This window comes from Gorilla gorilla, chromosome 6, assembly GCF_029281585.2.
Source record: "Gorilla gorilla gorilla isolate KB3781 chromosome 6, NHGRI_mGorGor1-v2.1_pri, whole genome shotgun sequence".
NCBI classification, from domain to species: Eukaryota; Metazoa; Chordata; class Mammalia; order Primates; family Hominidae; genus Gorilla; species Gorilla gorilla.
This window is the reverse complement of record NC_073230.2, coordinates 146502872-146519325: the sequence shown is the minus strand read 5'-3', so window position 1 is coordinate 146519325 and position 16454 is coordinate 146502872. Positions and strand designations below refer to the sequence as shown.

Below are 16454 nucleotides of genomic sequence, written 5' to 3'. Positions count from 1 at the left end.
ATGGGATGTTTGATTATCTATAATGTGTGCCATCTAACTTCTTGAGAGATAATGTGTTCCTTTTGCTTATTACCTGCTGGGTTATTTAATTCTCATTTGTCCTAAAATTACCTATTAGAAGCTTCATGCAGGCACTCTTGTCATGAAATACTGTAGTTTGGAGATGAGGGACTCATTCACATTTTCTGTAATGTTCAATATTTTATAAACTTAGACCATATCCTCATGTAGCCACCTTATTCTCAGGCTGCAAAATTCTGTTTTGTTTTTTTTTTCCAGTCTTCTCTCATATAGAAACTACTACATTTTCTGAATCATTTTGGGTCTCACTCTGTAGATCATCTCTAGCCTATTAGGTATGTGTTGGATGATTAACAGAAGGTTTGCAGGCTGGGCTGCATATCTGGATGAAGAAGGAAGCCAGATGTGTGTTCGTGTGTGTGCATGCATGCATGCGTGTGTATGTGTCTATACTTGTATTCAGTGATCTTACATGGGAGAAAGAGAAGCAGCTTTGATATTTGGTATATAGGTTCGTAAGACTAAGGAAAAACTGAAGGACACAGGCAAGAAGCTTAGCTACAGTCACCATGCTATTCCTGCTTATAGCCATAATTACCCTTTCACTCAGGAGAATGCTAAGCCAACATAGAGATGCTTTTGTTCTCCACTCCACCCCTCACTACTCCTTTGAGAGAGAGACCGTAGAGACCAGTGCTCAGAAAATAAATGAAAAAAGTAATTCAGCGTGATTCAGTTTCCCTAGCCTGTTCAGTACCCACAGATTCTCTCCAGAGTTAGAAGAGACACTGGTCATCTCTGTGAGTGATAACACAGTCCGGGAGTGTTACTTCATCTTTTTGACTTTTCTCTATGTCCTCTAAGGCTGGAAACATTGTGGTGTGCTACATGACTCTCATTTTATTACCGGTTAGCTGTTATCCTTGTTCCGGATTCTGCCTGAGCTTCTTTTTGTATGTCTCTCTTGCAGCTAATAGAAAGCTATAAAAATGGAGGCAGTCTGCTAATTCAGGGACCAGACCACTGTTCACTCCTTCACTACGCAGCTAAAACCGGCAACGGGGAGATTGTGAAATATATCCTTGACCACGGTGAGTAGGCATAGTGAACTTACCAAGGATCACTTACCTGTGAAATCCATTGCATTTTGCATTTTCTAAGTTACCCTTCATCCAGGCAGTTTTCAGAATGGCAGAAATACTCTCGAACTTTTAGCAGACTCTGCCCCTGCTTATTTGAGGCAGTCGTGGTTGCAGACCACTGACACATATGGGCCATCCTATCCAAGCAATTAATAGAAACAGTGTTCATACCAAGCTCTTTACAGGCTATTTTTCAGACTAATTAGTTTTTTTTAAGTAGAGGACAAAAATAAATGCAGCCTGGCATCGTGCACTTTATTTTTTTCTAGAGCTCTTCTGTAAATTAATGGGTTGGGATTCCCTCCCTCATCTATATTTGCGGTTCATCATTGTGAAGATTCATGAGGATAATTTTTTTACATCTTTCCAGTTTCTCATTTTTTTTTCCGTTTGATCTCATTTATCTTTTCCACCCAAGTTACGCTTTATTCTCTTTGAAAATGTCTGGTACTATTGTGTTGTCTGTGGCAGATCATACTAACCTTCCAGACTGCTTTCTAACTGGATTTCTAATAGTTGGTGCCAGATCGTTTGCAGGAAGTAGCATGCACTATAGCATCTGCCTCTAAAAACCCTTTGGAAGCATAAACATATTTAATGAATACCAAATCTAAACTGTTACATTGAATTTATCATGTTTTGTAGTAATTTCTAGGAATAAAGAACAGGAATAAAGGGGAAAAAATACTGCCTAGCTAGTCTGTTTTAAATGAGAAGGAATGAAAAAGTCTAATTCTGCTGGATCTTGGTATACAGAGAGATTGGAAAAGTTTCTTTGAGCCCTAACAGTCAGCCTGTGGCTGACTCCTTTTGTACCCAAATTCAGCCTGTAGATAGTAAGCATACTCATAACATTCACATCCTTTTGCTCCTTTTTTTTTTTTTTTTTGCAATTCAGCAAGTATGTCTTATTCCACTCATTGATTCATTCATTTAACAAATATTTGTGTAGTGCCTAACAGGAGCTGCCTGTTATAGATGGTACACAGACAAAAATAAAATACAGTCACTGTTTTCAAGCAATTGCAGGCTAAAGAAAAAAATAAGATCATGTGTATAATTAAATTTAAAACCGATATAGGGAGCTGTTTTAAGTCCTATGGTAAAGCCACAGATAGATAACATAGCTACCATTTATCAAGCACATATTTGCCAATTGTTTATAGTAAACACATCCCATCATTTGACAAGGTCCTTGCCAGGTAGGTACTAAACTATCAATCACATTAGACACCCCTTGCTTTGTCTTCAACACCTTCTCACTGTGAAGATTCTGCTTGAACCCTTGGTCTGAAATACGGTAGAAAGGGTGGGTTAGAAAAAGGAAAGACCATGAAAACAGGAGGACTGTGATGACAGGATTTCTTTACTCCTTGTAGGCTGGGTTGGATAATCCCAAACCTGTCTGCCCTGGAAAGCCTAGGTAGGTAGGATGTATTTTTGGTGCTGAGTCTGGGGCTTGTATCATTCCATCTCCTATTTCCCTGGCTATTCAGTCTCTTGCAGTTAAAAGCATTCCTTTCTGGGCAAGAGTGAAGCCACACTAATATCTCAGGATTTCTACTGCACAAAGCTCAGGTGAGGGTTAGATGTATACTGTCACTTTGTTTTTGTTTAGCTCAGGTTTAAAGTTCTCCTATTTGCTGTCTTCTTGATCACTTCCAATCTACTCTCTTTAGTTTACCCTTTACCCAAGAGATTGAATGCTTGCTTGGATACCTTAAGCCATTTGGTGCCCACCTACCCTCTCTCTGGAGTTAGGTGAGACACTGGCCATCTATTTGAGTGACAACACAATCCAGGAATCTCTCTCTCCACACACCCCCACCCATCTTTTCACCTTTCCTGGAGAAGCAGTATTTCCTCCCCTAGTCCTAGGATCCTCGCCGTATCCACCATCTCACTTGTTCTCATTTAGGAGGCTGCAGTCAGCTCCTTTTTTTGATGAGGCTTTATTGAAGATGGACTCTCACATGTTTGGGGCTTTCAGCTGGGAGGGCTGTGGAAGGCCAGGACACCTAAGCCTTTCTCAACACCTGGTCTTTTTTTCCCAAGATCCTTCACAGCATGGTAGTGCTGGGGTTCCCAGGGGTGAGAGTGGAAGCTGCCAGATGTCCTGAAGCTAAGCTGGGAAGTTCTGGATGATCTCTACTGCATTCTGTTGGCTAAAACAAGTCACGGGGCCAGCCCAGATTTAAAAGGTTGGGAAACAGATTCCACTGTTTGATGGCACGGGCTGTGAAAAATTCATGGAGATATTTAATCTACCACACTCCCTTATGTCCCGGTCTCTGCAGTTTAAAGTGAACAATGTCCTAAACTTCTGACTCACCTGGAATCCCTTAGAGCTTCGTTTTTCTATTTGACTTTGGTTCTGGGTCTTAAGAACCCAAGTTTCACAAATAAAAATACAAGATGGCCGGGCATGGTGGGCCCATAGTCCCAGCTACTTGAGGCTGAGGCAGAAGGATTGCTTAAGCCCAGGAGGTGTAAGCTGAGTGAGCTAGAATTGCACCACTGCACTCCAGCCTGGGCAGCTAAGCCAGACTCTGTCTCTTGAAGAAAAAAAAAAATGATAACAATAATGAAGGTTTTAACATAAGTATAGCCCATGCAATATTTGAAATATGATTATACTAAAAATGAAAACAACAGAACTCCTCATCTGAGTTGCCCCAGGGACATGAATGATGAGTCCTGGGATGATATCACCCTGACACAGTAGCTTTTCACTTCCTCTACTTCCTCTCTTTCCCCTGCCTCCAAAAATAGGGCCTTTAAAAGCACCGTTCATCCAAGCTCACAGGCCTTGGAGTTTCTAACCCCAAATGTAGATCAGTACACACCTACTTTGCCTGGCATCAATTCATCTGGCACATTAGTCTCTGAGGGCTTTGATCAAAACCTAACATTCCAATACAAATCAGTTTCTCATCAACCCGCATTGACTCTTGCAAAGACTGAGTCACACAATACCACTCCGCCCAAATGGAAGGACACAAAGGAATTCAGTCTTTTTTAGGGGGGTAGGGGTGCTTATTTTTCCAATGCTTTGGTTAGATGTTATAAATTAATCAGCTTAATATTTACGCTCACGAGAAGAAACACAAGGCTCACAGTAATCATCCTAACTTCACTTCCAGGCAAACAATTTCTGAGGTCTCAGAAGGCATCCTATACCTTTCCTGCCTCACCAGGATCTCTAATAGCACAGGAAGAAGGACTGGAGATAGGAGAGCACAATCCATCTCTTTTGTTTGTAAAGAAAATGTTATTATGATGTTCAGTGCAAGGATCACTGCATTTTTGATGGATGGCAATTTTTAATACTTTACTACTATAGCTGAATATGGAGACTTAAATGCAATTGATTCTTACTGAAATTAGTTTTTATCAACATTGATAGACATTGCCAATTTCATTTTTGATGTCTATCTTATCTTTTTTATTTATTCAGAAATATGGATGTAAAATCATTTGATATAGCCTAATTCACCTCATTCCACAAGAGCTAAACACTTCAGCTCAACTGTCGTTTGGTTTTTTAATATCTTTAGTTGCTGATTCAGTTTATATTAACCTTTGCATTTTGTTGAAAACTATCATAGCAAAACCATTCCTCTCTTTTAGATGATAGAAACTCCTTTAAATTATAGTGTTCTTGAAGTCAGGGACAAGTACACAGAAAACATTACCCTTTTTCAATACTGTAATCACCTTCTTAAGGTGATCTCTCTTGATTGAAATAGTCTCTCCTGAGTTAGTAATGATGATAACTCTGGAATATCCTGACCTGACAAAGAAATCAGCCTTTCCAAGAGGCCTCAGTAAGTCTGGGATTTAGGGATGTGTACCAGACTATGGCGTTGTATTTTTAAATTAGCATCAGATTTGCAGTAGGTAAGTCTGATCAGTTTGAATTCATGTAAATGAAAAAAAAAACAAATAAAAATTTTACACTATGCCGAAGATCAAGAAAGACATTCCTCCTGGTTATTGAATATTGCAAATCTCTTAAAGCCTTTGTTGTTTATTTACTTATTTTTTACAGTTTGGTTTATGTCTGTCCCATGGTTTCATATGACATAAATCTGAAAAATTGTTCAAAGGCTTGACTGTAAGGATGCCTTTAGTAATAGCAATTCTGAAGGATTCACAGGCTCTTTTCCAGGTGCACAGCTGATGTTGTTTGTGGCTCTTGAGTTGACACTTCGTTTGCTTCCTGCAGCCTTACTCCTGAGCCCCTCTCCCCTCTGCTCTGCCCTCTTCTTCATTGGCTCTGGTCAGGAGTGTGGGCCGCCACCATCAAGAGGACACCTGAACAAGAGTCCTGAGATTAGTTATTCTCCCAGACACAACAAGCAGCAACTGATTTCTCTTCTATGGGCTCTTTTAAAGCAGGCTGGGGGCTGTGCCACATGAGATGTGCGGTATGTTCTGAAAGCGCCATGGGAGGCTTGAATTTTTTTCAGCTTGCATCTTCTTCCTTTGGATGTCTTCTGTCATCTATACAGCATGCTGCTTTCCTTTATGAAAAACTGGAATTTGGACATTTAGAGAGTTGAAAAGAGACTCAGGGAAGAAGAGTTAATAATTCCACAGAGACTGGGAGAGAGACTAAGGATGCAGGGATTCCAGCTGAGATTCCTCTCAGTGCTTCCCGCTTTTCAGCTCCTTTCAACCATATTTTCTGCCCGCTCCCTCCCCCCTCGTTTGCCCCTCCAAGGGACTTTTGTGTTGTTTCTTTCCTTCGCCACCCTGCACACTCTGCTCTTTTGTTTTTATTCTCCCCACGCCTACCCCATTGCCTCCTACTGGTTTTCCTGATAGAAATCTCACTCATGCATTTCCTTTTTGATTTCAATGGGTTATTTTGTCTTCCCTCTTTTTCTGTCTTCAGTCTTTCTTTTCTCTTTTTTTAACCCCCCTTTTTCTGCCTCTGGTCCCAGAGAGAACCGACCACCATCCTGCTGGGACAGGATGACAGTACTGTTAGCATTCCCAGTGCCAGCTCTCCCCACATCTGTGCAGCTTTTGTCCTGTGGCAGGGGAGGATTTGGAATGGTCTGCTGGCAGCGTCAGGGAGACTAATGGGAAATGAGGGCCCAGAGAGAGGCCATGGGAAGTGGAAGGAATAGCAAAGGGGATTTGGAGGCATTGGTGTGGGAAGCAAATTAAAGGATGCATGTGACAAAAGGCACGTCATATATAATACAAATATAATATTGATGACAAAGTCACATCAGCGGGAGCTGGGGTATCCAACAGAAGAGCCTATGGAATGAGTACTGGGCAGCAACATTGTAATTTGGAAGGCCTGGCTGCTTAACACGATGTTCACTTTCTCATTTTGAAAGATTTGTGAAGTTTTGCTTCCTTTCGCATTCCCTGGGTGTCTCCTGAATACTGATGTGTATGTCCACTTAACAGAATTTTCTTTCCCTTAACTTTCAGACCATTTCCCATATAGCACAGTCTTTTGAATCCATATTTCAATTGTGAATCTTTCTCTTAAAGTGATATTGGCTGGGATCCAAAATGGCTTTAAAATGTCTTTTATTCATTCATTCATTAAAACATTTTAATTCCGTCCCAGGCACTTTTGAGGAAAAAAAAGTTTCTGTAACAATCACTGCTAACATCTTTGCTCTAAATGTTCTAAATGCATTATCATATTTAATTTTTACAACCCTATACAGTAAGCTCTCATCTCCGTTTGACAGGTGTTGAAAACTGAAGTATGGTGAAGTTAGGTTACTTGCCAAAACTCATCCATACGTGAGAGATGGTCTGTGTCCTCCATATTCCTAATACCAGCAAGGGAAATGAAACATGGATAAATAACCACAATGCAGGGTGGCACCATGTGAATGTCGTAAGCAGAGTTCAAATGACAACTGATCTAGGGTTGTGGAAGAGCAGAGGCCGTTTTCATCTGAAATTTTCATGGAGAAATCTGCATCCATATCTCCTCAATAGGGATTTTATAGTATTTTTTCTGGTTCAGATCAGCCAAAGGATGAAGGGTGGACATTTCAGTAAACCCTGGAAGAGACAGAGACCTGAGATTTCCTTTTCTATTGAGGAAACAACAGTGAATTCTCTGCTGACAATTTGATGATCTCCCTTGAAATTCCTTAGGGGAGATGGCATAGTGTCCGCAATCAGAATGTATGTGTATATAAAACAAGCCCCAAACTCAAATGTTACCCATTCATATATGTTGAAGGAATTCAATTGTCTTTATTTTTATTTTTTTGAGACAGAATCTCACTCTGTCACCCAGGCTGGAGTGCAATCATGGCTCACTGTAACTTTGATCTCCTGGGCTCAAGCAATCTTCCCTCCTTAGCCTCCCTAGTAGCTGGGACTACAGGCATGTACCACCATGCCCAGCTAATTTTTTTTTTTTTTTTGGAGAGTTGGGGTCTTGCTATGTTACCCAGGCTGCTCTTGAATTCCTGGGCTCAAACAGTCCTCCCACCTGGCTGTCCCAAAGTGCTGGGATTACAGACGTGAACCACCGTGCCTGACTAGTCTTTATTTTTTTCTCTCTTGTTTTTCTCCTTTTGTCTCCTTTCCTTTATTAGTGAGACTCAAATTAACTTTTCAAAAATCACAGGTGTTATTGTTTCTACACTAAAAGTCACAGGGTACAGTTAAACTCCACATTGTACAGTTAAAGCATAGCTCCCCATTGGGCAGTGCAGGTTCAAATAAGGAGAAGAACAGCCTTGTCTTAGGCTTCTCCTGGCATCCGCTCTCTGTAACTCCTTCCTTGCTAGCATTATGCAAACAGTTTTCCTAAAGCAGGCCAAAAATGATTAGAAAATGTACCTGTGCTTTTAAAAATAGCTGCCCATTCCCATCTGTAGTCAGTTGGCTGCTACTTTTGCCTCTTCTTGGCCAGTGTTCAGAACGTTCTGCTATTTTGTGATTATCTATGTTGATGGGAGAATAAGGAAAGTTGAAGTTAATTAAATTGATTATTTCAGAGCCATTCCCCAAACCTTTTAATGGGCATTTTTTTTTAGATATTAATTATGAGCAAAAGTTTCTTGCCTTGTTACTAGTGCCTCTGCCTCTCACCTCTGTCAGCTGCAGAGGATGAAAGGGCGCGGAGGGAAGGAGAGTGATGGGTAGCCGCGGGCATGCCTGACTCACAGACTGGATAATCAGCTCTGGAATAATTCTGGGTTGGCTGCATTTGTAGTGACTCTGGTCAGAAATTGTGAAGAACAGCTTTCTTCCTTGTCCCCACCTTCATATTGTCAAATTATTGCTGTGCTAGCCCAATTAAAAGCCTTGAGGATCCCCTCACTTGCATAGAGGCTTAGACCCTGGATAACTGTGGACTCACTGTGGCACGGCTCTGAGAGCACTGAATGACAGAGCTGAATGAAGGAGAAAAGTAAACAAGGCCCCTGTTGCCTAAATAGTTGTGCAATTAGCAGTACCAATGGGAACAGAGCTACTAATGAGTGTAGGCTGCTCATGTTCATGGAATTTGTTTCAAAAGGAGTGGCTGAGAATGTTCGCTGAAGGTGACAGGCACTCTTTAAGAGGACCATTGGGTACTTAAGCCCCTTGCTGACGTGAAGAGTGCCCTGTTGGCAGCTAAATAGGCCTCAGGTGCTTGGTTCTCAGGACATAGAATTTGAGTCAACAAGTGGCTTCACATGTAAGTGGGAGTAAAGCGACCCTTTCATACCACATTCCTTCACTGATGATCCCATATCTTGATGTGGTGTGACCTGCTGTATCAGGACAGAGAATAGGACACTTCATGCTATCTAAAGTTGAAGCAGTACCTGTGGTGTGCCAGGCACTGTTTTAAGCACACTATGTATATTGACTCTTTTCTTTCTTTCTTTTTTTTTTTTTTTGAGAAGTCTTGCTCTGTCACCCAGGCTGTCACCCAGGCAGTGAGCACAATCTCGGCTCACTGCAACCTCCGCCTCCTGGATTCAAGCGATTTTCCTGCCTCAGCCTCCTGAGTAGATGGGATTACAGGCACGCACCACCACGCTGGGCTAATTATTGTATTTTTAGTAGAGACGGGGTTCCACCATGTTGGTCAGGCTGGTCTCGAACTCCTGACCTCAAATGACCTACCCGCCTTGGCCTCCCAAAGTGCTGGTATAACAGGCGTGAGCTACCATGCCCAGCCCTCTTGAACTCTCACAAAAACCCTGTGAGATAAATATTATTATTAATTTGACTTTACATGGGTGATAAACAAGGGGCTGAGAGATTAATTAGACTTGGCCAAGACCTAGTCTGTAGTAGAGCTGGGATTTTTAACCAAGAAGGGACAGCTCCAGAAACCTCACCCCTGGTCACTGTCCTGTGCTGCTCTGCACTTTTGGTATGTGTGTGGGAGGATAAGGATCATTATTCATGTTTTCGTAGAATCACAGGACCAAGGAACAAAGAGGTATGAGTTAAATCTTTGTTGTTTCCTTAATATAGGGCAGGTGCTAGAAGGATACAAAAAATAACTGAGGTGTTCTTATATTCAACAAATATAGAATAATTTATTTATGGAAGGCATGATTCAAAAAGCAAATACATAGTATGAGGGTAGAACCAAATAAGTGCTTTGGGAGCTGAGAGAAAAAATACATTCCTTCTGTCAAAGGTCATCTTTTGAGAGGACCTTGTCACAGACTAGCCTTTGAAGAACACGTCAGATTTAGATAGGTGGCTGTTCTGGATAGGGAGAGCTGGGAAAGCCTGAGAAATACGTGGTTGAGTGTGCAATTACCACTTAAGCTTTTGTGAAAAAAAAATGGAACGCTGGGAACAAATTGAGGAAATGTAGTTCCAGATGAAAGACTGTGAGCTCCAGTGTTTAAATACTTGGAAGTAAGCAGTAGATATGATGTACTGGAAACCTAGAAATCTAGATGATATAAGACCTTCTTATCTTTCTTGGTAACTACTTCTGCATGCTAATAATGTTCCAGGCAGATACTGGTTAGGAAGTCTATTTGTCAAATAGGACAAGCAGAAAAGACAAATAGGAGAGACTTTGCAAGAGAAGATTCACCTGGTCCCAGTGAATAGCAGGTGTGAAAGAGAAGAGGTCAAGATGATTTGGATGACCAGGATAATTATGAAATCCCATAACATCTCTGTTATGTTGTCCTTGGCCAATGACTTTCATGGTAAGAGTGATAACCTCTTCCACCCCTTCTTACTATGCACAATAAGTTAATTTTTAATAATAATGATATCCACCAATAAAGAGAGCAAATCCCCAGGGTCGTCTTTCTAAAGACTAAAATACTCAGTACATTGAACTGTGTTTGGCACTTACAAGCATATTTATTCATCCATTCAATCAAATGTTTAAGCATCTACTTATCTCCAGGCTCTACACTAGACACCAAGGAATGACACAATGCTAGACAAAGCACGGGCCAAAACTTTAAGGGGTTTTCTGGAGTCTAGTTATAGGGAGAGATAAATCAGTAGGTTATTTTAAAACAGTTTGTTAAGTGTCATGATCAGTATCATGATCATATATCCCCCCTTGCCTGGGGTGGTCCCAACTTGGATGATAAATCCCATTACCCATTCAACTATAGGAAATAGGGTCAGTACATAAAGTGAGGGATTGTATAGGCAGGTGTTTAATAAGCTGCTTGAAGTGGGATCATGAAGGGCTTTATGGGGAAAAAAAAGTCTCATTGGATACCCATAGGCCGAAGAGGGCAAGAGATGGCAGGGAGAGAAGCAGTGGTACAGAGCTAGAAAGGAAGACATTCCAAGCAGTGTTTGTAGACTGAATGGATTAATTCATGAATACACAAAACATTGTGAAAGGGAAAATTCACAGAATATTTCCATTCCTAAGGATGCATCTATAGTCATTTGATGTATATGCATAGTATTTCTTTCTGGTCTGAGAAGGGAAATTTTGTAAAAAGTGGAATTGTACCCTAGATGATACGTATAGTATCTTACAGCCTTAATATTTTGCTTCATAAGACGCCATCCCAAGCAACTCGTTTGAGAATGAGAAATTGCCCTGATTCCTAAAGCCCACCTGATCTGCCCCTTTCTCCCTAGTTAGCCACTTAATCATTTTTCAGTTATTCTATTCCAGTTTTATTTCATAAACTTGATTGAAAGCTGCTTGACTGCAGAGACCATACCATTCTTTTGTATCTACCATTCTGTACATATTGGTTCATGGAGATTGGGAGTTTGGTGATGAGGAGGTAGAGGAATCCTTTTATTTTTCTTTCTGTCTTATTATTCCTATCCCCAAATTTAGCTTTCCAAGGCATTTTAATTCTGTGACTATAGATTTTCTGTTAATGTTTAGTTTTTGAGCTTATTTTTGACGGTCATCTTGCTTTCTTCTTATTTAGGACCTTCCGAGTTATTGGATATGGCAGACAGTGAAACGTGAGTGTTGCCTTTTATTACATAGTCTAGGTTATTTTCTTCAGAACATATCTGGCAGAAGAATGTAATCTATAGAGCATATCATAGGTAATTTTAACTTAATTAATTCAAAGTCCACTTTCAATTTTGTTCATAAATGTGCAGGGCTAATAGCCTAAATAAAAAATTATGGAATAGAAATTGATGACAATTGTCATAATGCTTGCCTCCATAGTCAGCGCTAATCATCATTTAGAGCTTGCTTCAAACAATGTACTTCTGCACTGGTGCATCTCGGAATGTTGAGAAGTCTAAATGAATTACACTTACCTTTTAATATGCCCATCACATTTATTCTTTCTCAACTGGAGTTTCTGAAAAAATGGGTCCCTACTGCCCTAAGGCATTATTCACATGTAATGGCATAACTTCTCTCTGTTAGTCTAGAGCAGGACAAGTTATGAACCACCACTGAAGAACTAAGAACATAGTCACTCTATTTTCTGTCTTCTGTGGTTCAGAGAAGGGATCCTGATTGAAAAAATCATCAGCTCTGGGATGGTGCCTAAACTGATGATAATGTTTGTTTTCAACCTTATTTCTAAAGTAGCCAGAATAGCTACTGCTCCCCAAACAGGAACAAAGATAGGCTGTACAACTAATCCTGAAAGCCATATTTGAAAAGGTATAAAGATGAGTTGGTGTGGAGAGTAATGAGGTGGTGAGTAGCTAAGCATGTGGGAAGGAGGAGAAGTAGAAATGAATAGAATGGAGGACGAAGAGAAGCAGTAGAGCTGTGGAAGAAGCTGTCTATCGCTCCATAGAGCTGGTCCACATGCCAGCACATCCTATTGGCAAGATTATAAGTGGTGCCATCACTTACCCCATTTTGCCTTCTCTAAAGGCTGCTATTGATTTTTCCTGAAACACTTTGGCATTAAGCATCTTGGTGCCTTTGGGCTCAGGATAGGAATACCCTCCTCCCTATAGAGCCTGTCAGTGATGGGGAAATGGCCAGTTTCCCTTGCCCCTTCCCACACTGAGTGGCTGGCCTCAAGCCTGCTGCCTCCTGGGGAAAGCCCTGGCTCTCTAACTCTCCCAGGGTCTCACTGTGCCTCTCAGATATCCTCTGTGGCTGCCCCCTCCTTCCACCTGCCACTCACACAGAATCTAAAGTGGATAGAGCAGAGTGGGTGTTGGCCTGGTTCTTTGAACTTGGGTTCTCAGGAGATACTCCACTGCAGGCCGAGTGGCCATCAACCAAGGGCTGTGTGCTGTGCCTGAAGGGCCAGAGGCGCTCCACGCTGCTCCCTGTTCTTTCACCCAGTGCCTTTCTCGCTCTGCTCAAATGTATGCACAGAGAGAGTGGCTTCAGTATTCAGATACATCTAGACAATTAGTCTGTTTAATACTGCATTGACTATCACCTAAATCAAATAGTAGTAGCTTTTAAAAAAATTACTAAACTTAATCAGCACTATTTGGAAAGGGGGCTAGAGTCAGATATTATGATCAGGTGATGGCTAGCTCAAGGAATTTTTAGAAATCCCCTTCCTACCTCCCCAGAATGTACCCTACAGCCAAAGTCTCAGCAGCCTACAGGGAAGGAGGCTGAGGAGCACCCGACATCAGCTCCCCTCACCCATTCCCTGCTGCCTCCAACCCCTTTATGGGTGGTTTCCCATTTCATCTTTGATTTAGGGGTGAGACTGCACTGCACAAGGCTGCCTGCCAGCGGAACCGGGCTGTGTGCCAGCTTCTGGTGGATGCAGGAGCATCTCTGAGAAAGACGGACTCCAAGGTAACTCGATGAGTGAGTGCAAACATCCTCCCGCTGGGCGAGATCGCAGGCGCTGTTGCCTTTGCTTGTGACCATAGCATGGACATCCTTTCTGTGCTTATGGAAGTGCCTGGGGCTTTGGAAAAAGGAGGAAAAAATAGAGTGCTTCATTTAGAGAAACTGTGATTTAAATGTATAAGCACAAAGGGAGGGCATGTGCTTGCCTATGGGGCTTTATAAACCTCTGAACACGTTGACCTTGGGACTTTGGGGTTGTCCTGCTGAGCGCTAGCAGCCAAGTCATGAGAGTTGAGGTCCGAAGCCCAAGGAGAGGGGTCAGGACCATTTTCAAAGACTTTGGCCTGACTACTGAGAAGCCCCTTTGGGGTTTTCCTTCAGTACTTATTCCAACGTGGTTTAAATTCTATAATTTATATGGCCCCTTATATGGGTGCCAAAGGGATTCTTTCCCAGCTCCCAGGATGGTAGGATCTGGCTTTGAGATGGTTATAGTCTTAAATCTGGTGTGTTTATATAGTTCTTCATTTTTAAAAAATTCTTTCCATTTGTTTTCTAATATTATTCTCTAAAAGTTAACCTCAGGTACTAGATAGCATGGGAATTACTGTCATTTATAGGTATAGGAGCTAAAAGCCTAGAGAAAGTTACACATACCCTTGGACCAGTAGCTGAGGCTTAAATTAAATTGAGCTCTTTTGACGTCCAGCCCAGTGTTGTATCAGCAGGTTGGTGGTTCTCGTTTGGTGCCAGAACACCGCAGCCACATAACAAAATCGGTTTGTTTATGGAGTCTGTTTTGTTGAGGTACAGTGATACCTGTGGCACTTGGCTTGAAATGTGGTTGGTTTCTCCACAGCAAAAGTTATGTAAATCTGAACTTAAAGTGTCCACTTTCTTAGGACTATCTTAATAAGAGGGCAGTGAGGCCAGATATTGTACTGTGACATGTACGCCAACCTTGATAGCATCAGCTGGCGGAGGTGAGGCCTTAGGGGAAACTCTGTTTAGGAGAACTGAGAACAAGCTGCACCACAAGTTGTTTAAGTTTATAGAGAGCACCCAGGAGAAAGGGTTGAAAGATAGAGGAAAGGAGGAGTTGTAGCTTAGTAGAGTTGACCCAGGGCTCAGCCTATAAGAAAGAAGAGAGAGAAAGAGGAGTTAGTTTACATAGAAGATCAACACCATAGAGCAGGGGTGTCCAATCTTTTGGCTTCCCTGGGCCACACTGGAAGAAGAATTGTCTTGGGCCACACATGAAATACACTAACACTAACAATAGCTGATGAACTGAAAAAATAAAAATCACACACACACACAAATCTTATGATGTTTTAAGAAAGTTTACGAATTTCTGTTGAGCCTCATTCGCATCCATCCTGGGTCGCATATGGCTTGCGGGCTGTGGGTTGGACAAGCTTGCCATAGAGGATTCTGAGAAGCTCTGAGAGTTTTAGAACACTCTCGGTAGACTCCAGGAAAGAATGAACCACTTACCTATAGACACTTACAGAGAAGAATCTTAATATATAGTTGAGGCCTTCATTAAGCAGGTACCGAGTAGCTCAGGTTTTGGGCCAATGGTTGTAACCATGACACATACATAGATTACTTAGAAGCCTAATTAATGGCTTAAGCTCCATTAGATTTATGTAAGTGATAAGAATCTGCCTATGTGCAATTTTTTTCCCTGGGGCCTCCTCAAACTGCAGTCCACTTTATGAAATAACTTTGCCTTCCTAGTGGACTTTCTTTCCTTTCTGAGCCAGTTGTATTACATAGAACTCTCCACTTCCCTGGCAACCCATGAGCACCCTTGCTCTCTGAAGTCCCTGGCTGCCTAGGTATATCAAACACACTTGAGCTGTGTCCTGGTTTCTAGTGGTCTGTTACCTGTCTGGCTAGCTAACTGGGTACGCTATTTCAAATGGCAGATAATTAGGTTGGTGTAAAAGTAATTGTGGTTTTTGCCATTAAAAGTAATAATTTCTCAATGTGATGTTCTTCCCAGATGTTATTTGCACTCAGATGTTTTGATGTTTAGCCTAATTGAGAAACACACAACTTATAGTCAGGATTAATGGAGCCAGGTTATGGGGTAGGGTTGGTCTTGCCAGGGCCACTCAGACCACAGCAGCGCAACTGCCTCTTTACCACACAAAGGCTGGTCCTACACTCAACTCAGATCATTTTAAAAACAGAGAGAAGCCATGAAAAAGAGGGACAAACCAAATAGGAATCAGGAGACCTGGCTCTTGAGCAGGTCTGCTTTTTTATCTTTCTAAGTTTCTGAATCAGATAAAGGACTCAGTGTTCATGGAAACTTCTTTCTATTTTGTGTTGTGTATGTGTCTGCTTTTTTTTAAAAAAATGGAAATAGCTTGTTTTTATAATTATAAACCCCTCACATAGAAAACTAGTAATGTAGGAAGATACGCTCCAAAAAGCAAAAAATTGCTGGAAACCTCACAACCTAGACCTAGATATCATTAAACTTGTAATGATCCCCCTTCACATGTAGATATGCCTGTTTTTCTCTCTTGTTGTTTTTAACTAGATGAAGTCATATATACATGATATCGTATAACTTTTCACTCAACGTTATATTCTAGAGGTGTTACCACATGAAATAATATAGCTATACTTCATTACTTTTTAAGGATTTTTAAATTTTGCCATTCTGTAACTTGATGCTAGTTTAAAGTTGAAAGTGATCATTACAACTGAATCTTCTCCTGGAATTTTTTGGAGAGAAGCGGCATCCTGAGAATTTCTCCTATTAGAGATCAGTTCCTCAGAAATCACCTCAAAGGCCCACCTCAGCAACCTCTCTGAATATTTGCAACCTGGAAATTCCAACCTCATTATTATGGAAGTAAAGACACAATTATCTACTAAGGCTGCAAACAAGTTGAATAAAAATTATTCAAGGAACTTCAAACTGGTGGTTAACGGCTAAATCCCAAGTGAATAAGTAACATTTTAGAAAGATTCTAGAGCCATTGTTACTTCCCTTTTGTCTTCTCCCCAGTAGGCTATGTAGAGCAGGTTGGATTGAGGTCGCCAGTATCTGTTGGGATAGCCGAGATGAAAGC

General features: G+C 41.3%; 1 protein-coding gene across 9 annotated transcripts in view; it reads left to right on the top strand.

The window, feature by feature from the left end:
* Positions 1–16454, top strand: part of DGKI (diacylglycerol kinase iota) — a 470612-nt gene that overhangs the window by 438629 nt on the left and 15529 nt on the right. For all 9 annotated transcript variants that reach the window (XM_063708791.1, XM_055347199.2, XM_031013291.3 and 6 more), the window contains 3 exons: positions 992–1112; positions 11546–11582; positions 13263–13362. In XM_063708791.1, coding sequence (XP_063564861.1) covers positions 992–1112; positions 11546–11582; positions 13263–13362 — 258 coding nt within the window. The remainder of the gene's footprint in view (positions 1–991; positions 1113–11545; positions 11583–13262; positions 13363–16454) is intronic.